This window comes from Neofelis nebulosa, chromosome 1 (genome assembly GCF_028018385.1).
Source record: "Neofelis nebulosa isolate mNeoNeb1 chromosome 1, mNeoNeb1.pri, whole genome shotgun sequence".
Lineage (NCBI taxonomy): Eukaryota > Metazoa > Chordata > Mammalia > Carnivora > Felidae > Neofelis > Neofelis nebulosa.
This window is the reverse complement of record NC_080782.1, coordinates 31,243,152-31,267,126: the sequence shown is the minus strand read 5'-3', so window position 1 is coordinate 31,267,126 and position 23,975 is coordinate 31,243,152. Positions and strand designations below refer to the sequence as shown.

The window sequence follows — 23,975 nt, the reverse complement described above, 5'->3', positions numbered from 1 at the left end:
TTTTGCATAATCTTATGTAAATTGAATCAATTAAACACCCACCAAAGTTGTCTTGAGACATAGGATGTTTTTGTATAACCAGAGGCACAAAAATGTTTGTCCATGGCCCAGGGTGGGAGGTATCAGTGACGTGCAGGAATTCAGCCACAGGACAAAAATGAACTGTCCTTTTTAAGAATTGTTGAAACCTAATGCAGCAAGCATTTCCCATCGGCCGTGAGAAATGATCAGCAGTTAAGGGCGATGTATGGCCGTAACATCTCTCCCGCAGTCTTCCTAAAAATGACAGTCTAGCAGCATAAATGACGATTGAATGCAGCCTGCAATTTCCTTTAAAACAACCACCACCTTTGGATTTCCTGCTGCGGGGCACCATTGAAGGAAACATCATAGTGAGTTTCAAAAGAGAATTCGTCGAATATAGGAACAAGGAGCATGTCTGCATTAGATTAGCAGGCCTCTGGCTGGAGGGTAAAAACTACCGTGGAAGGAACACAGTGCGAAGAGGGAGACATAAACAAATAAGAGAAACGTCTGTATCCACCATCATCAGGCTCTGAGGGTGTTGTAAAAATCATGACGCGCTGTACGGGAACAATTGATCTTCTAAGTAAATTAATAGTACAAGCTAGATAACAGGAGGAAAGGTTTGAGGACCCAGAGCCATTTCTGCAGATACCAGCAAGTACTTTAGAAGCACCTGTTCACTGCCATGCTATTGAAACCACTCATCGCACAGCCTTCTCGAACATATCGGTCAGGGATGAGCCTCTGTGATTTGCAGATTCGCTGTCAGACTCCTTATCTGGAGAATGGTCAGAGATGTGCTAACCATCTAGTCACCATCAAAGAAACAATGCGAGAGGGTGGTAAAAAATTCAAAGTCAGGTCACCAAGGGCATGTCTGTCCATTCAACTTCTGTTAATACTTCTTTCCTAGTCATCCTCTATTTATGGAGTGCCCACAAAATGATGCTAGGAGCACGGATTGATCAACTACAATTCATCAGGTTTTTGTGATGGCCTTGTGCAAAATGAAGGCAGCCCATCCATGGGTTGAAGCAGAGAGTTGCTACCTGCCGGGGAGTTACTTGACAAAAGGAAAACTTGCCAGTAGGAGAGAATGATCCATAATGAAGTATGTCATACCACCAGGACACGTTTCGGAAAAGAGAACCACGGAGGGACGACAGGAATAGTGCAAGCTATCAGGACAAGGCCATCTTTTTCCAAAGTGACCGCTGTTGAGCTTTTTGCGGGGAAGGAGCCCCTAAAGGTCTCAGCCCTTACCTGAGAACACCAGTGCCAGAGCCACAGTCAAAGCGGAACTCCACGTGGCCCCCTGCCATGTTGATGGACACAAAGTCTTTGCTGCCCATGTCATAGCTGTAAAGGAGGACACCATCACCCGAGTCCGGCCGAAACGTGATCTCAAACTCCATGAAGGAAAGGTAATGCTGGGGCTCCAGAGGCCAGGGTGTTGCAGCATAGGATCTCAGGGACTCTCTGAATTGAGGGATGGTCAGGGTGAAAGCTGAAGAAAGAAGCATGCTGTTAGAAATCCCTCTGTGGCAGAACTAGCCATGTTCTCTTCCTCCTGGGTACGGAGCTAACCTACATTTCCCAGCTGCCCTGAGTGAATTGGGTAGTATAACCGAATTCCGGTCAGTGGATTGTGGGTGGGAGTATTACACGCATCCCAGGTCTGACCCCTAAAACTTCCTACCATCTTCCATGCACCCTCTCGTCCCTCACCTGCTAGCTGAATGCAGGAAGCGGGGGAGGATTCTAAGCGCCTGGCAGAGCCCTAGAAGGCAGGGGCCTGTGTCCCTGAATGACTGCATGGCACAGAGGCCACCCCCACCCAGACTCCTCACTGACCTGCAGTGATGTGTGACGTGAGCAAGGATCAAGCCTTATTATGTTAGGCTACAAAATATAAGATGATATGTAACAGCTTTGACTTACAGGAACTCACACGCCCTCTTCTAGGTGATCTGAGATCTGAGACTATTCAGTGCTAAAGAAAAATCCCCCCCAGGATGGTGTCTTAGGTCCAAATTTGAATCAATGGTAGAAAAGGTAAAACATGTTCAACTCAGGCCATCTGGGGGGCGCTCATTGGTTAAGCATCCGGCTCTTGATTTCGGTTCAGGTCAAGATCTCACTGTGGTGAGATCGAGCCCCACATCAGGCTCAGTGCTGGGCATGGAGCCCGCTTGGGATTCTCTCTCCCTCCGCTCCTTCCACACGTGCACGCGCTCTCTCTCTCTTCTCTCAAAAAAAAGTGTCCAACTCTGCATGTTTGCCAAAATCTTTGAAATCTTTGAAATTTCCCCTGATTCTGTGTGTTTGCATATGCACATGTGTTTACGCGTATATATACCCACGTATTGAGACAGGTATAGTGTCGAGAGGTGGACAATTCACTAGAACAGTAACAAAAAGAAGAAAGATTACTCTTGTGCCTTCCCATTGTTAACGACTCTGCGTGTGTCTTCCCCACATTTTCTCTGAACTCGTCAGACATTCTCAGAAGCATGAGCTGCAGATGCTCTGAACTCAGTCTGATACAGACCACACGCATAAAGGCTTTTCAAAGTTATGTGAGGGCCAAAAGGAGCCCACCAAAGCCTGGCCCAGAAGCATCTTAAAATGAACCTATCTTTGGTTGGCTTGACACTCTGACACTCAAAGGCACTCCAATCTGATAAAAAAACAAAACAAAACAGATTCTCCCATCTCTCCCAACAATGTATAAATTTTAATCCCATAAACATTTATGGGACTTGCTAAGAGCACGCTGATGAAAAATTACATCGACATGAATTAACAGGGCAGGCAAAGTGCAGTCAACTTGCTTCTTTCTCACCATCTTCACAGTGTCGGCCTTTAAACCCAAGGGGACACAGGCAAATGTAGGCGTCGGCTGTGACTGCTGCACAGGTGCCACCGTTGATGCACGAGGCTTCGTCACAGAGTCCACTGCTGCACTCCCCTAAATACAGAACAGGAAGGACAAAACCGATTCATCGCGTGAGCCAGTCCAAGACGCTGGAGCTGACCACACCAGCTCTGAATAAACACGCTCAGCTCCCACTCGTGTTAATTTGTACCCCTGCCCAGCTGCAAAACAGCCTTCAGCGTAGGTGGAACGTACCCTTCATTTTAGTTTGATTTTGGCCTGTTCTTTATGAAGAGCCACAAAGAATCTTTAAAACATGGCGGACACAATAAATCAAATAGTAAATTGTTTGGACAATTTTATGACCACCGACGAAGACGAATGAGTTGTTTCTGCGTTAATCCATCTGTCTCTTATTTCAACAAGAGCGTGTTTCAATCCCTTCCGTGTCAACATGGTGTTTCTGTTCCAAGCATTCTAATTTGTGTGGCCCCAGTTACCTTAAGTGCTACTGCCTTGTTGGTTCAAAGTTGAGGCAATAAGGGGAGCACGGAAGCCACATCTAACTTATTACCTGGCCTCAACCTTCCACTGCTCTGTCTGGGGCAGGAAGGGGCTGGGGCGGGGGGTGCTTCATAATACCTCAGCATATGCCTTCCAGCATCCCTATTGCCACCTCCAAAACTGAGATCTTATGGGAGACAGGAGGGTGGCCTGGAGTAAAAAGCGGTGAGAGCTTCAACACCAGATGGGTCCATACTCTTTACCAAACACATATCAGAGAGGCCCATACAGGGTATACTCTCACTGTCAAGATCATCAGATGACATGGAAACACATGGACTTCTCCTGCTCTGCTTTTCTTCTGCTTCTTTGGTCCTCCTCTTCTCCTTGTATATAAGAAATAAATTTCACAGATGGGCCACTAGCTGGCCCAGAACAACACAAGTGAGTACTAAACACTTGCTCCCGGGGTAGGGACAAAGGAGCACATCTCTGACTGAGCCGTGAGGGGCCCGGCCCTGAGCCCCGCAGGCTGTGATGCTGCACCTGCCTGAACTGCAAGCCCGCTTCTGGTGGGATGAAGAGCCTCCGTTGGCCATCTCAGCAGGGCAAGCCCCCCATCCTTTTCTCATCCGTCCTCTGCATTTGTGGAGCTGACCCCGTCTTTTCTTCCACGAAGCCTCGCTGCGAGCGTGAGCAGGGCTGGGTATAGTGTGCAGCCAGCCGAAGAGGCCGACTTCAGGAGCTGAGGACACAGTTTAATTAAAGCCCGTCCAGATGGCTCGTCGCCACAGCCGGGGTGGGCTGGCCTCAGCGAATTCCAGCCGGGGCCGCTGGAAGCTCAGGGCAGAAGTGACCGGTGGCCTCTGCAGCCACCGCCTGAGAACATGGCCAGCATCCAGTCTCCTCGGGGTGATGGACATGGAACCATGAGAGCCGGACTCTCACAGCCCCTGAGCACCCCCCCCGGGTCTGGGCGGGCTGGGATTCTTTCCCCGAGAAGGGCGGCTCCCACAGGAAGAAACGAGGTTCTTGGGTTATTTTAGCTACACATGGAAAAGATATTACTTTACAAATTTGCATTGTGACTATCCTTTAAGAGGGGGGGAGTGGGGTGGGGGCGTTGATGAAAGCAACACGGCGGCTGGCAATGGTATGCAAGATGGCCCGTGAGCGGCGGCGTGGGAAAGAGGAACGGACTCCCACGGGGAGGGAACGTGGGGCTGGCCAGGGTGGTAGCAGAGGAAATGGACAGGGAGTGAAGACACGGGGAAGGGAGACCCAGCCAGTCCCTTCTAGAGCTTGAAGGCGGAGGCAGACCCTAGCAAGGCCTCCGGGTTCCTCGCCTGGCGGTCTGAAAGGACAGTGGTGGGAGTACAATGATGAGCACGGCTGTGAGCAGGAGCTGGTTTCTGAGGCACAGAGGACCTGGCGTTGGGAAGCAGACTCCGCTTCCCATTCTCTCCCTCCCTCTCTCTCTGCCCCTTCCCCGCTCGTGCTCACGCTCTTCCTCACTCTCTCAGAAGAAATAAACATTAAACAAACAGATTGCATAGCTTTATTTCAATGTAATTGTTTCCTACCATGGATGTTATTCTCTACATTTAAAAACATCATTTGTTTCAAAACATCCGGCTGCGCGGTCAGTGGAACATGTGACCCTTCATCTCGGGGATTGTAAATTTGAGCCCCATGTTGGAGGGGGAAATTACTTAAAACTGAAATCTTTAGAAAAAAAAAAAAAAGAAAGAGAAACATCATTTTGGGAAGAGTCCACAGGCTTTACCAGACTGCCAGAGATGTTCACAGCACACAAACGGTTAAGAACCTTTGGGTTACTAAATTGATGATCCTGGCAGCAAAGTCCAGGGATATAGGGAAGGATGGGTGCAGAGTTTTAGAAAGGAGGAAAACTGTCAACTCTGAGAGTGGGAGGAAGGAAGTTAGTCGCAAGGTCATGTGCACAGAGCGCTGGCAGGACCTCATCATCAGTATATAACTTTTATTGACATTGAACCTACTAGATGCCAGCTTTACGCAAGACAATGAGGTGAGGGCAGGAGAGAAATTAGGCCTCCGAGGAGAGAACAGCAGGTGGGATGGGGCAGACTACATTAAGGACGCATGGACGGTGAGCAACCACCTGCCCCTTGCCCACCAATCCGTAACTGAAGCCAGTCTATTTCCCCGACTGAAGATCTGTCCACTCGGTCCACATCTCCACCACCACTACCAGCCTAGAGCAAACCGTCATTATCTCTGATCTGGATTGTCGTCATAGCCTCCAGCCAGTTTACATGTGCCCCCTGAACACCGCTTTCAATAAGCTTTCCACAGCCAGAAGGATCGTTTCAAAACACAGACTAGATCATGGTAACCACCTCCCCCTCATACTCCCACTGGGACAAGCCATTTCCTCTGCCTGGAATGATCTTCCCTCTCTTATCTGCTTAAAAAGAAATGCTTCAGATATCAACTTTGCGTTATATGCTCAGAACGCTCCAGCCCATAAAATCCCCTTATTATACACTATTATTATACCACCATTTCTTCTTTGTAACACGCTAAATTGTAATTTTTCATTGACTTGTGTGACTATTTGATCAGTTTGGTCTTTCCTTGTGGCAGCTACATGAAGGCTGAGGTAGGATCCTGTTTTCTTGTTCATTACTGTCTCCCCAGGACCTGGCATCATGACTAGCATTAAGCAGATCCTTAAAAAAGTATCTTGAGAGAAAGCATGAGTGAAACACTGATAAACCATGGTGAGACCCATGGCCACCTCACACGTCTTGAGTCTCAAATAACTTGAGAAGTTGGTTTCCCAACTTGTCACATTGACCCAGTGGGGTGTGGAAATCCAAGACAGGATTGGAAAAGATGAGTTCCAGTGGTTTAGGTTTAAGAATTGGCGTGGAAATAATAAAAGAAAGTCTGGGCCAGCGAATGCGAAGTTTTGCTGAGATGACTGACTATTCTAGAACGTGGGTTTAGAGAGAGTCTCATTGCTGGGAATAATCTAAAGAAGGTGATGAAGGGGGAAGGCTTCAGTAATGAAAGGCCCCTTTGAGGAGTTGAGGTAGGCTTAATGGAGGTGGGGAGGGGGACAGAGAAAAAGCTGTGGTTGAAGATAGCAGTGACAAGTTAGAGATACCAGACAAAGGAACTGTGACTCTGCTACTGTCATTACCTTCTTCTGGAAGCCTGTATCTCCACCAGAAATTCACTGCTGTTTGTATGAGCCCAGTCTTCCCCCATGGTGGCACTGCATTTAATTTAAAAGAACTTGAATTTCTGGAGGACTACCTCAAAGTAAAGCAAGTATGGAGGTTGAATAACCAGCTCTGTTCTAGCACTCCAGGGGGAAAATGGGGAAAAAAATGAAAAAAGGCAATGAGATTGATGCCTGCCATCAAAGTTCATCACAAGGCTTGTAGACATCAAATAATCCAATAGCAGCTTCGGGTGGGGGGGGGGGCCAGAGCCAGCAAGATGGGCCCATTTGGTACCACCTGCTCAATGGAGAGGATGGTTTTGCACAATGTGAGAATTTAAAATACTGCCAGAAATCGGTCCTTGCTCAACTTTGCAAGGTCTTAGCTACCTGTCAGGGGTCACCATGCAACCTCAAGACTGCAGATCTGGATTTCAGGACTGTTTCCCGTTTGTCCAATGAAGAGAGAAAAAACAACTGATACCCTGCTTAATGGGTGGAGCCAGAATATTAATAATAATATTAATAACAAATACTTACAACATGCTTGCTATATGCAAAGCACCAACTCATCTAGACAAAGGGATTTTAGGAGGAAGTTACTAAAAAAATTCATAGATTGAAGACCGAATTCCCAATGTGACTGCATTTGGAAATAGGGGCTTTGAGAAGCTAATTAAGGTTAAGTGAGGTCTTAAGGGGGGGACCTAATTCAATCTGACCAGTGTCCTTATAAGAAGAGGGAGAGACACCAGGGATATAGACACAGACACAAGGCCCGATGAGGACACAGTGAAAGAATGGCCATCTGCAAGCCAAGGAGAGAGGCCTCAGGAGAAGCTAAACCTTCCAGTGCCTTCAGCTTGCATTTCCAGCTCTCAGACTGTGAGAAAATAATGTTACTAAAACCACCCATTCTGTGGTATTGTGTTATGGCACCCCTTCCAGGCTAAAATGGTCACTGAGTTAACCGACCTTAGAATTATCTATCTGCTTTCAGTGACGGAAATAAATGTCCTTACTGCTTTAAAGACAATCCAAGTCTTTTCAGAAAAATGGTTCTGGAACAACTAGACAACCACATGCAAAAAACTGAATCTAGACACAGACCTTACACCTTTCACAAAAATTAACTCAAAGAGATCACAGCCCTCAATGTAAAATGCAAAACTATGAAACTTCTACAAGATAATGTGGACAAAAATCTAGATGACCTTGGGTAAGGCGATGGCTTTTTAGAGACAACACCAAAGGCATGACCCTTGAAAGAAATAACTATGGGGCACCTGGGTGGCGCAGTCGGTTAAGCGTCCGACTTCAGCCAGGTCACGATCTCGCGGTCCGTGAGTTCGAGCCCCGCGTCAGGCCCTGGGCTGATGGCTCGGAGCCTGGAGCCTGTTTCCGATTCTGTGTCTCCCTCTCTCTCTGCCCCTCCCCCGTTCATGCTCTGTCTCTCTCTGTCCCAAAAATAAATAAAAAATGTTGAAAAAAAAATTTTTTAAAAAAAGAAATAACTAATAAGCTGGATTTCATTAAAGTTAGAGAAGACAAGCCATGTCTAGGAGAAAATATTTCCAAAGGACACATCTGATAAAGGACTGTTGCCCAATATATATATATATATATAAATCTCTGAAAGCTCAACCGCAAGAAAATAAACAACTTGATTCAAAAATGGGCTAAATAAAACCTTAACAAAACCTCACCAAAGAAGGCATACAGATGGCAAATAAGTGTATGAAAAGATGCTCCACATCATATGTCATCAAAGAAATGCAACTTACAACAATGAGATACCACTACATATCTGTTAGCATCTGAACTCTGACAACACCAAACGCTAACAAAGATGTAGAGCTACGGGAACTCTCAAACATTCCAGATGGGAGTGCAAAATGGAACAGCTACTCTGGAAGACAATTTGGCAGTTTCTCACAAAATGAAACATGCTCTTACTATGTGATCACCACACCATCACACTTCTTGTTGGTATTTACCCAAAGAAGTTAAAAACTGATGTCCATCCAAAAAACCTGCACACTGTTTACAGCAGCTTTATTCACAATTGCCAAAAACTTGGAGGTAACCAAGATGTCCTTCAGTAGGCAAGACAAACATACCTTGCAGTACATACAGACAATGGAATATCATCCGGCATTAAAGAGAAAGGAGCCATCAAGCCATGAAAAGGCGTGATTAAAACTCAAATGCATATTACTAACTGAAAGAAACCAATCTGAGAAAGCTACATATGATTCCAACTATATGACATTCTGGAAAAGGCAAAATCATACAGAATATAAAAAGGTCAGTGGTTGCCAGAGGTGGGGGATGGGGAGAGGAATAAATGAACAGAGCACAGAGGGTTTTTAGAACAGTGAAAACACTCTATACGACACCATAATGATGGATATATGTTATACATTTGTCCAAACCCACAGGACGTACAACACCATGAGTGAGCCATAATATGAACTACGGGCTCTGGATGATACTGAAGTGGTAATTCAAGTTCATCATTTGTAACAAAGATACAAAGGTGTGTTGCTAATAGAGGAGGCTATGCATGTGTGGGGGTGGGGGATATGTGGGAAATCTGTGTACCTTCTCCTCAATTTTTTTGTGAAGCTTAAACCGCTGAAAAATAAAAATCAGTCCTAGCTCTGCCTGCTATTTTGGAGAAGTTATTTGACTTTTACAAGCCCTAGTTTCTTCATGTATAAAATAGGCATCATAACAATTTCTACTTCCTAGAGCTGGCGTGAGGAGTTAATAAGGGCATATGAGAAAGTTGGACACAGTGGTCAAGAATTAGAATGTGACCATTTCTTTTGGAAGCGGAGAGCATACGAAACCTCTTCTTACATTACTGTGTTGGCTTTTCCACTGAACTGGGTGAGTAAGGGAGGGTGAAAGCACTGAACTGCTTGCTGCTTTGTTGGATGAGACCATGCCATGCTTCGTGAAGAGAGCCAAGGGCAACAGGACACAACCAAGGGTTTGGTGCGCCATATTGTTTATCCTATCTTGGTATTCAGATCCAGGTCATCATGTCTGCAAAGCACCAAGCTTGTCCCCTGGGCCCACCTCCCTCCTAAAGTTTGACGTTAGCCAGCTGCCTAGGGTTTCAATCCATGAAGCTTCTTACTGCCCTGGCCCACACCAGAAGGGCAATCCCACAAGAGCACCCTGGCTCACTGGGCAACCACTTACCCACGTCGGCCCCACTGAGTGCTTTCCCCAGTGGCCAGGGCCTCAAGTCAATTCGCTTCCCATTGACGGTGAGCGACTGCACACAGCCTTGAAAGCCTCTGTTTGTTCCTGTTGCTCTGACCAACCAGTAAGCACTGGGAGCCCCACCAAGATAGAGGGGCGTCCGGAAGGTAATTTTACTGTACTGGCCCTGTAAGAAAGAAGAAAACCGTAACTCACTAAACAAAATCAAAAGCCAAAACACAACAGATTTTAATGAGGGACATGGTTAAGATGTAGTTTACAGCCCCACTGCTTTCTTCCATCTGTGTTTATGTTTATGACATTGCCTTACTGGAAAATTAAACCCCTGGTTACCGTAGGAAACTCAGTGAGCTCCTCAGAGGGCTGTGTTTCGAGAAGGGATGATTTTGGAAGCCTAGAAGGGAAGGGAAGGTAGGTCAGAGCCAAGAGCAACCCAACGGGCAGGGTACTGGGCCGGGCATCCAACAAAAACTTTGTCTTTCCAGTCTTGACACCAACTTACTGTGTACCTTGGATGGTTCACAGGGTTATTCTGCATCTCAAAAGATGATAATGCTAATTTTGTGTATATGTGGGCCAACGCTTACCTTTCCTATTCCCAGCCACCTTTATACTATATCCTGCAAGAAACATTGTGTGTGCGGGGGAGGATTGCCACACAGATTGTGTTGCAAAATATTTTGAAATTTGCTCATGGATACAACTTGTGTGTGTGTGTGTGTGTGTGTGTGTGTGTGTGTGTTACTACGGTGAGGTAGGGACATTTCTAATCTTAGAGAAAACCACAAACTGGATTGCAGGTTTTGAGGTTACAAAACACAGACCTGAACATTAGGTGGGACAAAATTAAGGCACCCTTGGCCATTTTTTTTTTTATTACAGAAATATTTCATTCATTTGGATTAAAGGGGAGTGGGAAAAAGCATGTTGCCAGAATTTTTAAAGTCCAGAATGTAAGCCACTGAAATGTGGCAAACGAAATGTTGCCAACAAATAGAACATCTAATCGTTACTTTATCTTTTCTAATGAATGGATAAGAATCATTTATAAATAGTGTGCTGAATGTGAGCGAGGCAGCTGTAAAGTGCTTACAGTGAATTGTAAGGACTGTTTGCCAGCCTCTGGGCACACTGCTTTTGTGGGATGAACTGAATGCCCTGTTGGCTTATTTCGTTAAGATCCTCAGAATTCACTCCTGAAACCCATCTTCACTCTGTTCCCTGATTCAGGACTGTACCAGGAGACTGACCACTTAGCGCTTTTTTCCTTTTCTGGAACAGCAACCCTGAGCCCCCCTTACAACGTCCCAGGCAATAGTCTGGTAAAAGCTGGCTTTTACCTTCCTCTGGTGAGGGTTGCTTTGGGTTTCTGGAGCCTGCTTTGCCTACGAGGCAGAGAATTCAAAGTGCCCTGGAGTTTTCATTTCCCCCGACACAGCACCTAACAGTGTTTGATGGGTGCCAAAGTGTGAAAGTCCAATTGACCAGCTTTGGGTTGGGACCGCTCTGAGGTATAACTTATACTACAGAGCTCCCCTAGGGTCAGGCTGAAGCCAGACAGACCCTGAAGAACTTTGCAAACCTTGATATAAGACAGAGTCACTATCTCCCAAGATAGTTTACTAAACATTCCACAGCTGCTGTCCTGCTTATACAGCTTGCTAGCAAGTCCCGGGAGGAGAGCGGCAAACGCTGCCCTGAGTAGCCATAAAATTGTATGCTTCTTGCAATTAATTCTTATATTCATTCAAAGGATAAGATTGGCAAAAATACAAACACTCATATAAGCCAAGCTCACATTGACTTCCAGAGTCCTTGTATTATCCCTACCAAAAGGTTTCAGTAACTTATTTTTTCAACACCCCCAAGGACAGGACAGGAAACCGTCTCCTGAGATAGTCCTTTGCACTTCTGTACACTTTTGTATGATTAAGTGGAGTTAAAATTACTCCCTTAGGCTCTCCCATTCAACATCAGCCTGGGGGGGGGGGGCACAGAGTAAGTCCTTCTCTCCCCAAATCCCCTCTCTGATTCTATGAAAAGACACCATCCACACCTTCACCTTCTTTTCTCCAAACTAAACAATGCTCCTTCAATGAATCACTCCAGGGATTTCAGGTCAGTTTCCTGTTTCAATGATTGCCTTCATGTTCCAATATGTCTGTGGTCCTCTTAGAGGACCTCTTCGAGTACAATCACAGAGCTGAATGCAATCCTCTTAGAGGATTAGAGTTACCATCAGAGCACTGGAAGCTATATACAGGGCTACTAGGATATCATACGATCATCACCTCGCTTTTTCTAGATGCTATGCCTCTATTAATACAACTTGTAATTTCTTCAGCTTGCTGTTACCACATGGCTCTGCTTATTAACCTTTACTGAACTTCCTTGCTTCAAAACATAAGACTTTTTCACATGTGTTGTTGCTTTTATTACAGCTTCTCTGCCCTATATTCACTATTACTATTTTGGATCCAAGTTCAAAGCTTCTTTATTCCTATCAAACTTAATTTTAATCATATTTAGGGCTATTGTTCTGGGATTTATGTGATTCTGTAGTTCATTTATCCTGTCTTTTTTCCTTAGAAGTACATGCATATATGCATAAGTGATCTCACTGGATTCATATTCTCTATATTTGGATTCTTATTCCTTTGGAAGCTTTGGGGTCCAAATTAATGGGAATCAGCAAAGCATGGCTCTTTATAGGATATATCTTGCCAGTAAAAAAGTCCAGGCAGGGAGGAAGCTATATACATATACACAAAGGTTTTCTTGCTACATTTTTCCTGAGAGAACACAGACACCTGCCTGATTATAATTACACACTCCGTTCCTTGGCAGGTTGCTAATCCAAACTGTTTATTCTAAACATGGTTCTGAAATTGCCCAGAGCATGACGAATATGTGAATACCTAGGTGATTTACTGAGTAGCCCCACAGTTACATTGTTTTACCGCTTCCTATAATCATGGCCCCCCAAAATGGTAGATGAAAGGATCATTCCTGCATATTGAACCAAGTGAAACTTTCCGAACTCTTTGCTACAGCCACAGAATTGCAACACCCTTGCCTTAAAAGCAAGCTTTGTGTTTGGCACTAATAATGGCTCCTATTCTTCTGATACAGGCCTTCTTCTACCCCTGGCTTTGACGTCCTTGTGGAAAAAGAACATGTCCCTGGGCACAAAGCCAACTGCATGCTTCTGCGCCCCCACAGTAATGACGCTTGCAAATCCGATTCTGCTCCTCAGTAGATGTGGGATGGATGTGTGCCCTGAAAGCCCACCGAGAGTGGTAAGAGCCACTGAGATGCAGGAGCATCTCAGAGCTGGGGTGCACGGGTTTGCCATGAAAACCAGCCCATCCAGAGCTTGCATCCCGCCAGCGTGGCCTGAGCTGGCAGCAGGGCCCTCTTGGGACACGCATGGTGGGTGCTGGGTGGGTGGGCAGATTGGAAGGCTCACACTCACCTGGGACTGGCCAGTCGCCGGGGTGCCATTGTTCAGCTGCAACAGCCCGTTCAGCCCATCTCTGTAGAGTGTAACCGTGTGCCAGCCCCCCAGTTTGATTTTGGTTTCACTTATAATGATGCCAACCCCAGTTCCACAATTAAACCTGTGGGGAAGAAAAAAAAAAAGAAAGAAAGGCTCTTTGATCAACGAGCTCGTTATGCTTTCACGCCCCACGGATACCACTTTTGGGGCAATGGCTTCTCTGAGAGTCAATCTGTTTAGTTACGTTTATGAATATCAAGGACTGTTTAAATCTCTACAGGAAAGAGCTCAACACCTGCTTTCTGGGCCGGCCTCAATCTACTTATCTTAATCTGCCCACAGACCTTTCAAATGTGGGGCCTCCTTCAACCTGATTTTCTCTGCAGCTTTGAAAACGATGGGCAACTAAGATCCTCCCCCTCCTTCTCAGTGACTGCCAGACGCTTCAAGTGGATCCCAAGAGCAGAGAATTAGAACTCGAGTCATTTTGCTTCCAGGTATTTCTCTGGGGACTTCCCCCAACTCCCAAATGACAGGCGCCAGCGATATTATTAAAATGTCAAAAAACACTCATTTTGGCCAGCTGGCTAGCACTGCCATCTGTGTTCAGCTGTGCCCAAATGCAGGTGCAGTTTCCATAGGGGGGAGGCGTGGGCGGAGGGGGAACATTCTCAGATGATTGCTTTATTCTTGTTTTTGCTTTGTTTTTTCTCCCAACTTCCCTATGGCCCAGGGTACCCACCAGTCACTATGCCTTACACCCATGATTTTGACCCTTTCCAGTCAACTTCCAGGCAGCCACCATGCCACTCCCCCAGAGATCCTGAGATGGCCAGTAGGGAAGGACACATGACCAGCATTGTCCTTCTCAGGATGTGCACTAATTACAGTCCCTTCTCCTGGCTTCCCTTTGTCTCCACGATCCTCAGTGGACTGAAATGGGGTTGGGAGGCATTGTGGAGCAGGCTCATCTAGAGGGGGATATCAGACTCCACAGCAGCTGCCCAGTTGGAGAGTGGCCAGCAGCCAATCACAGCCAATGCCACTGGAAGTCTATCAGATCCTTCAAGGGTGAGAACCACTGCCCCAGATCCTGGCCCTAACATCAAACTCCCATGAATCAAAGCATTTAGCAAAGGATAGGAGACCACTGTCTACCCCAGGTGGGATGTTTCAGTCTTCTTCAGCTTAACCCAAATAATTTTTGTGCTGAAATAATCAAAAGACAATGACGGTTAATGCTTATTGAGTGCTTGCTATGGGCCAGGCACTGCTCTAAGCACTTGTATGTATTAATTCACCTAATCCTCACAAGAGCCCTGGGAGGAAATGCAGGCTCAAAGAGGTACAGTCACTTGCTCAGAGTCAGGGAGCAGAGGAGCAGTGCCATCAGGATCTTAACCAGTACACTATGGAGAAGGACAAGGCTGATCCTCATCGGTCATTCTCAGATAGGTGCTTGTGTACCCTTGAGGGTGGCCAAAACACTCACACCTTCACAAAACTCTGCCCCCAGAAAACCACACGCAAACCAAAGATGGCTTCCAAAATATATTGGGAGAGAAATGACCAGGGCAGAGGAGGAATACCACACAGCCTGCCACAGCCAGAGGGAAAAATAGGGATGGGCTCTGAGCCTCTGGGAGCCCTCAGGAGGTTGTAGGCTCCTCTCCGCTCCCCAGGGATGTCAGTCCGACCTACCACAGGGGACAGGGAGAAGACCTCAGCCTCCTTCCCATCACATCCACTAGGGCTGTAGGAGCAAAGGGACTAGATCACTTAGGCTCACTGTTGCATTCGCAGGATCTACAACAGTCCCTGGTACACCGTGGGTGCTCAAGAAATATTTCCTGTTGAACGAATGGATGGTTACAGGGTTCTGAAACTCAAGTTCCAAGGGTGACCCTGCAGTCCCGATAAGCCACTATTTAGTAACCTTTATCTCCAGGAATCCATTCCATGTATTTTTTTTTTACTCTATAAAAATGTAAAAACATAATGTAGGATGGTATTTTAAAAATCTGTGGGATTTTAGTGAGAGTTACCTGAATTGGAGTGAGCGTCGGATGATGGCCAGAGACATGAAGTCACCCCTCCCGTGTTCATTCTCCCCGCAATAGAGCAGCAAACCATCTTCTGCCTCCGCCTATTGTACAAACAAACGCCACACAAACAATGAGCACCACCTGGAAACACTCATGAATATGAAACCTGAGCATTCTCCCTGTGGTCCTATTTACAAAGGGGCAAGCTCACGGACTCCAATTAACTCCCAGTTGCCAATTCTCAGTTCTTTTCCCTTTAAAAAACGGCAGCGATATAAACAGTGTGTGACAAATGGCAGTGAGGTTAGAGAAAGGTGACTCCGCATTTGACCTATTCTTTACTTGGCTTTGTGGGTCCACCAGCAGAGCTTCGGGCAAATGTGTGCAGAGACCACGGTCACAGAGAGGCTGTTTGCGTGTCCATCAAATTCTACTTCCAGCAAAGAGCACTCTATTTGTTTTTGTTTTTGTTTTCATTCTTTTTACTTCCCTCCCTGTGGAGAAGCATGCAAATTTGCTTCTTTCCTTCTGTCAGGAGAACAGGATGATAAAATCAGCCCCGCTGACAGACTAGTTTGGTTTTCACTCATGTTGGCTGCCCTAGCCTGAGACAGATCATCTTTTGGACGATCTCAACACTCAACACACTCAACACTGTGATCATGATCTCAAAGGAGGCTTGTTTCCAGGTCTCAAATCTTGTTGTGTTGTCTGAGATGCCCAAAAGAATAACTTGAAGCTGAAGTCGCTGACTGAATTCTGATGTGCAGTTGATTCAAATCAGAGAGCGTCCACTGGCCCCTCACTACGTGCGAGGGCTTTGTATAGCAGCTTTCCTATTTGTTCAGCTACAGCCATAGCATTGAGGGCAGACATTTCGGCTCCCTCTAAGAGGGATTGGGGAATGGGGAATGCACTATACCTCTGAAATCCTGGCCTGTGAGGAGTCACAATTATGGGCAACAGAGCTGGGACCTACACATTCTCACTGGTCGGACAGTCATTTCCACAGTTCAGTAGCATACAGGACCCACCCTCCACTCGCTGGCACCCTTGAATGTGTGAACGTGCCCAATGTTCTCACCACCCTGTGAACAGGTTTCAGGACAGGCCCTGTGTCATATTTACCTTCTCTACTTACCTCCCTGCTTCCTGCACCCCCACCCGACCCCGTCTGATGTGGCACAATGATGTGTTAAGCTGCCCATCCAATAGGCATTCATCAAACAACTAATCCTTCTTACCCTAAACTCAAGAGTAATTTGAAATGCCTGATAGGAGTTCTTCAGAGGTTCAAAGGTTACAAAGGAGTGGCCAAAGAACTGAGGATACTGTATAACAATATCTAAAAAGAGAAAAAGATAACATAAAAGAATGTTATTTCCTCACTTCTTCAAATGCAAAAATCAATATATGCCATTGCCCGGATATCATTAAGTGAGAACCCCTAATAATCTATTAAACCTAGCTCATTATCGTCTCTACTTTTTACACTTATGATTCTCATTCTTGGGGACTTAGAGCTTCTGAAATTCTTAGGGAGAAACTGGAGAGTGTTAACTTGCTACCCTAAAAAGAAATCAATGGCTTTAAGACCACTGACACCTGTTTTCCAGCTGTACGTTTGTGTAAGTGTAAGTTGGCTCAATTATTATCTTTCTTAACCTTCATGCAACATGCTTCAGCTGCATGTTTTCGGTAGAGATGTGATCAAAGTAAAGTCCACCTCCCCAAGGTGCCTTTAGGATGATTAATTGCTTCAAAAGTACTACATGCGTGGCACACATAGACACAGGGCTGCTATTCAACTAGAAGCAACAGAAGTTGCCTTACCTTTTTCCTGTGTAGCTAATTTAATCACGAGTACATGGAAAAAGGGGCTTCTCTTAGAAAAAGGGCTAGAAGAAACCATGTGTGGACCACAAAACTGCCCTCTGGCTCCCAATGGGACCAACCTCCCTACCACATTCTTCTCCCCACCAAGGGCCTACCTTCTGAGCAGCTCTCACCACCTCTGCCCAGGTTGCAGTGGCACCGCGAGCCCCCCCAGGTGTAGTCATTGACACAGAAGCTGTCAGCTGAGCAGAGCGTTTCATCACAAGACATGTCAAAGAGCCTCGGCATTACAGCCACACCATTCTTCCCTTTCCTCTCCGCTGGAGTGGGTTGGGGAGCCACTGTAGTCATTGGGAGAGACGCTAGGGTAGGGGGGACAAGCCTAGACGCGGTCTTTGGGTTTGACCTGGGTGCCATCTTGGATGCCCCCCGAAATTTCTTATGTCCTCCTTTGATAGCAGGAAGTGGTTTAACCTAGAGCCAGAGAAGAGAAAGGATTCAGGATTAACACGAACACAGTGTTTAGACAGCCTCATTTATGGTTGGTGTCTAATACTTGAAAAGTCCCTTTTGATATTTCTCAAAACTCTAGGATGTAAATGGGGCAGATAGTACTGACCCCAGTTTATGGATAAGAACTTTAGGCTCAAGGATTTTAAGTACCTTGCCCTGTGCTATACAGAAAACCAGTGGTAAAGCTGATATTACATGATTTTTATTGTTATAATATCACGAAGATGCCTCACTTTGTCAAAGAATTGTTCATTTCCTTCTAACACCTGACTGTACATTTTCACGTGGTGGGAAATCTAAATCTGTTTTTGCCAGTCCGCAGGCAGGGGCTGGCTACACAACATTAGCATGCTAGTTGCTACTAATTTATAACCACCTGGAGCCTAACAGAGAAAATAAATACGTATTAAGAGCAAATGGGCCCGCTTAAATAAGTTTTAAGCAGAATGTTCATGGTCCAACAGCTAACTTGCCTTGTTCAGCAGGAAAACCAAAACACACAGGTTTTAAGAGCAGAGATTCTTGTTACCTCCTCGAAGGAAATATCCAAATCTAAGTCGTCTTCAAATCCGTCATCATCCTCACTGACTCCCATGTCGGTTGTATAGCGGGGTCCATAGCGGCCACTTCCTGCCTCCTCAGGGCCTTCACAGAGAAAGGAGCACGCTGTTGTCAACATATGCCTTCCCTCTGCCCCTTTCTATCCTAATTCAGCCACAGACAGGACTCTGCCAAATGCATCGCGATGTCTTGGAAACACACAAAGAATTCAACACGGAAGAGGAAGCATCAACGACTAACAAATAGAAAATGTTTCATCTCATAAGTATTAAGGAAATGCTAATTAATGCCAGAAAGAGCTGCCGTTTTATACTGACAAGATTGGCAAAAAGGTAAACGCTGGGCAATAAAAGAATATTACCAAGGATGGGATCAATGGGGACTCATACACCAATGTTACATGTGTGCAACCATTTTGCAAAAATACTTGGAAATAAGTAGAAGATGGTCGTACCTTTTGACCCAGCAATCTCACCCCAATTTAGCAATCTCACCCCAACTTACAAAATCTGGAGAAACCCTCCCACATGTGTACCACAACATGTGCAAAACACATTCAGAGCATCACAATTTATAACAGTAAAAAGCATTTCAAATTTGCTATTTATAACAAGTAGCACCCCATATATCTGTCAATAGAGAATGGATAAGTGAATTACAGTACACACATATATGTATATGGAATAGAATACTACATAGCAGGAGAAATGAATGAGCATTTAATGTGTTGACATGGCTTAATCAAACATTATTCCATGCAAAATATGCAAGTTACAAAAGAACATATTCAGTTTGATGCCATTTATATAAAATTCAACAACAAGCAAAATTTAATATATTATTTAGATAAATAAATCTATATATCTAAATATATATGTGTATATATATATATATATATATATATATATATATATATATATGGTTTAACTCCCCCAAAAAGTAAGACAATGACTAAAATACCTGGGGGAAGTTAGAAAAGGGATGTGAATGAGGTGTGAGGCACCGAAGCCTTTGGGTGCTGTATAATAGTCTATTTCTTAAGACAGACGCCGGGTACCTGTGAATGTTCATACTATTTTTATATGAAATTGATGTATGAAATATTTCATCACAAATTCTTTAAAACAAGAAAGAGATATTGCACTAGAGCAAACAGTGCTATAGCCAGAAAAAAAGGGCCCCTACAAGGTTATCGTGGGTGCCACCATTTCCATCCATCTCAGCAGGACAATGGGATCTTTCAGATCTGGAAGGTGGGCTGAGAAAAACTCTTAGGAGACAAGGCATTGTCCTTTGGGAGACTGTCACAAAATCTACTGATCTGCAGCAGTCCTGACGTAGGCTCACACAGGTGGCACTCCCACAGGGTATGAGAGTCTTTCAAAGTGCTGCTCCATAGCACCCCTATTTCCTCCCAATGGGTTTTCACAGGCACAGGTACTAGCTGCCTTCTCTAATCAGGGCACACTGGGCCCCAGCCTTTACAGCATAAACAACTCTGGCAACAGAAACTGACTTTTGTAGGTTGCCAATGCCCATCAGGCGTCCAGTGTTTGGATGCCTGGTTAGGAAGGGAAGAGAAAAGAAGGGAAGGAGGGGGGAGGGGAAAGGAGGGGAAGGGAAGGGAGGGGGCAGGAGGGGAAGAAGACATGACAAACATAAACTGAACTTAAAGCCATTCTGCTTTCAGAATAAGCTAAGCCAAACACCTTTGTCACAAAAGCAAACTCACCCTCCTTTATGCAAAAAAATAGCAAGCAGATTGAAAACAGAAGGATGTGACAGAAAGGACAGAAAGAGGGCGTGGGAAGCCTTCTGGTCAGGCACACTGCTGATCAGAAATCTCTGGACCAGGAAGAGAGAAAGGTGGTGAACAGGTGATCAGGAGACAGCAGGGAAGGAGCCATTCTCAGGTGTTTGGGCACATTTTGGTGGAGGAGAGATGAGACAGGGGACGTGGTGTTCTCACTACCCTCACATCAATTCTCCACAGTTTTATTTAAAATAGCCCACGTGTCAGTGGAAAATTCAAGCGTGTTGATTCCAGATTTATACCTGGATGCAAGTTCTCTTAAGCCACCTGCATCCAGCCTGCACAGCTGTGTGCCAGATGTCTTCACACAAAAATCCAGGAATCGTGAACACCACTTTCCTCTTTCTTGTCTCTCTGTATCTGTGTATCTTTCCACCTCTCTCCTCGACTCTCTCTCTTTTTCTGGGTCCTTTTCTTACTCTCCATTTCTATGTCTATCTCTCTCATATATTCAAAATCGTCAGATTAAAGAGGAAATATTCCATTTGGCAGTAAAAGTACTATATAGCACATATGTGAAGAGAGCTGGGTCTTATTTCCAGGAAGCTGGCCTTTCTACCCCCAAGGTGTTCTCTCTGCCCTGTGCACATTCTCGCCATTCTTGTACTGTGTTCATCAAAGTCAAGGTACTCTTCACTTTGTCTTATGATGCCCTATCTGAAAAATAAAAACTTTCAAAGACTACCACCACTTACAAGATAAATCCTAGGCTCTTGGTTGAGAATTCAAGGATCTCAATGGTAACTCCTTGTTTTCCCTCTTTTTTTTTTTTTTTTTTTTTTTTTACCATTTATTTATTTTTGAGGGAGAGAGAGAGAGAGAGAGAGAGAGAGAGAGAGAGAGAGAAAGAGAGAGAATGCAAAGCAGGCTCCAGGCTCTGAGCTGTCAGCACAGAGCCTGATGTGGGGCTCAAACTCAAGGACTACGAGATCGTGACCTGAGCCAAAGTTGGATACTTAGCCAACTGAGCCACCTAGGTGCCCCCTGTTTTCCCTCCTTCTTTCCCCCATCACCATGATTTCCTGAAACCTACTGTCTCCCCCCCAAATAACAGGTATGGTTGTGTGCATAACATAATACATTTCTAAACTTTATAATAATCTTGCAAAGTAATTATAGCTCATTTCACTTTGTAGATAAGTAAGTTGAAGTCTCTCTTTTGACTGCATCATACTATTTATAATCTGATTCCAAATTGTGTTTTCAGCCTTTTTTCCCCTCTTCAAAAGTCCTAGTGGCCAAACTGGTCTACCAGTTGTCTCCTTAATATATCTTGTGTTTTCTCACCCCAAGACTGGTCATTATGTTTTCCCCCACATTACCATCTTTTCTTCCTCTCCTATATCCTACACGTAGCTTACCTATCCTCCCAACTGCACGCATTCTGTGGAGACAGAGCTGAATGTACATCATCAAAATGCTAAAATCAAGTGATATTTTAAAAAGAGAACATCAGACTCTTTCCAGAGAAAAAATGGTTATTCCACAAAACATGGAACTGCCAAGACCTCTAGGATGTTCCTCCAGCTCCTCCTGATTAGGGTTATCCACCCATGGATGTGTGCTTCTAAATATGAGCTTGGAATAAACTTCCATAGCTTGATAAAATCAGCATATATTTGAGGTGCTATTTCCACCGTCTGGACTCCAGGCCCTGGAATGCTGCCCTTGTGTTTCCCAACTCAGCTGTGAACCCCTTGACGGCAGGAGCCATAATTTTAGACTTCTTGACATCCCTTTTATTCATCCATTTAAGTAACACTTCACATACTCATCAAAGCTCCCTCTAGGTACAGAAGACTCTCCCACAATGGCTCTGTCCTGACACTCTGGCTCTGTCCTGGCCTGGCCTAGCTGGCCATGCCTATTTAAGTGAGAGAATATCTGGAGGGGAATCCTTACAGGGTGAGACTCTGCCCCTCATCCAAACATATTCCCATCAAACTACCACCATCCTTGTCCCTTTTCAATTCATCAATGTCCCTTGTCCCAACTCAGACTAAAGTTGAAAGTTCAAAGAGAGCCTAGACACCATCCAGTCCAAACTTCCCATTTCATAAGTAAGTAAACTGAGGCCACAAAGAAAAGTGACTTGAGATCAAGTTCATGCATCTCATTAGAAGATCTGGGGCCATACTTGGATCATGTGACCTCTAGTTCAATATCCATAATACCCTCTCATGCAGACTTTTTGGTGCTAAGTATCTAATAAGATACTTCAGTCAGGAGAACACAGAGAAACTGAGGATGGGTGCAGGTAGCTGAGGTCTCCTCTTGCCCATTAGCCCACCTAGGAAGTCTGTCTTGAAGGCAACTCCTTAGAGAAAAGGACCGCAGATGCATTGCAGCAGCTATGAAATGGTACCTTGATGAGAATGGAAATCATTCCAGATTCCCTGTTCTTTCTAATGAATAAAATAAGGCATATATTATTCATTGGATAAAATCCTTTGGTATTTATAAAAATTAGTCTTTCAACACAATATCACATATCTTTTTGAAGTCAGAGGCTACTTCTCAGTTTGGGGAAACAAAGGATGTGAGATAAACAAAGGGAAAGGAATATGGAATTACAAGGACTCAGAGTCAAAGAAATTTTGACTTTTAAAGAAAGACTTTAGAAATCAGCGAGCACAAGCCCATTTTACAGAAGAGTAATCTGAGGCTCACAGAGTCCATGTGACTTGCCCAGAGGGACAGAGCATTGGTGGCAGAGCTGATCTAGAATTCTGGGCTCCTGATGATGCTTTCTGCTATCCTTTACAACCTGTCAAATTCCCTATCCTCATAATAACCCGGGATAATAGTAATTTCCCACTTTTAAGGAAAAGAGTACAGCATGGCTAGAAGAAAGCTGGAATAAATCTCTCTACTCTTGTTCATGGACGGCCTCACCACCTCAGAGTTCAAATCCACAGCTTACATGAAGTTTTTACCAATGCTGTTTCTAAGTGAACACGGAATGCACAGTCCAAGATAGTGATAAGAATTCTCAGTGGCCTGGGGTTATTGTAATTAAAGTGCACAACTTACCTCTTTCTATTTGGCACATTGTTAATTAGGAAAAGAGAACATTAAAAAGGAAGCATTTATTTAGAACCAGAATAGTCAAACCACTCACTGAATGCAAAACAAGTTCAAGGGTTATTCCACTAGAGGAAAAACTAATATACAAAATACAAATTACTGTTAATAAGTTAAAGGATGACTTATTTTATAAAAACCTGTCTGTTTATTTTTATAAAAGCATCACAAGTGTTCTCCAGATAGTGAGTTTCTCTGATATATCAACATGGTGTAGTTGGAAATACCCCTGGTCACGGAATCCAGATAATTAGGAGAGGGACACAGATGACTATGTGACCTTGGACAAGACACCTAATCTCTCCGGGTCTCATGTTTTCTAATAAAGCAAGGAATGGGATTATATTTGATGACCTAAGGATCCTTTATAGCACTAACATTCTGTGACCCTTAAGTTTACGCTTTTGATTGAGACATATTGCTGGCACCTGTTATTACAAGCAGGGCTTGAAAAAGAAACAACTGGGGAATTTTATTTATTGTGGATGAAAAAGCAAAAAAGAAGTTAGTTCAGCACAAAAGTTACATGCTTTGGGGATTGTGGCTTTCTGTTCAATATTATAAGCCTCCTAGAAGATAGGATATCATTTATCAGAATTCATCTTCATTAATAAGAACCAGGTTATTGCAGTCCCTTCTCTTAATAGCTCTTGGCAACGGATGAGAGAGGAACAGTTATTCCCCACTCCTGAAGTTGTAATCATGCAAAGAGAGTTCCCCAAAATACTGTTGGATTCTTGTCCAGCCCCTTTTCCTCCCTACAG

General features: G+C 44.7%; 1 protein-coding gene across 2 annotated transcripts in view; it reads right to left on the bottom strand.

Annotated features, from left to right (window-relative positions):
- EGFLAM (EGF like, fibronectin type III and laminin G domains) overlaps positions 1-23,975 on the bottom strand; it is a 182,149-nt gene that overhangs the window by 35,193 nt on the left and 122,981 nt on the right. For both annotated transcript variants that reach the window (XM_058717915.1, XM_058717924.1), the window contains exons 8-15: positions 18,283-18,398; positions 17,396-17,714; positions 16,649-16,749; positions 15,405-15,505; positions 13,336-13,480; positions 9,837-10,026; positions 2,873-2,998; positions 1,291-1,534 (exon numbers count right to left, since the gene is read on the bottom strand). In XM_058717915.1, coding sequence (XP_058573898.1) covers positions 1,291-1,534; positions 2,873-2,998; positions 9,837-10,026; positions 13,336-13,480; positions 15,405-15,505; positions 16,649-16,749; positions 17,396-17,714; positions 18,283-18,398 — 1,342 coding nt within the window. The remainder of the gene's footprint in view (positions 1-1,290; positions 1,535-2,872; positions 2,999-9,836; positions 10,027-13,335; positions 13,481-15,404; positions 15,506-16,648; positions 16,750-17,395; positions 17,715-18,282; positions 18,399-23,975) is intronic.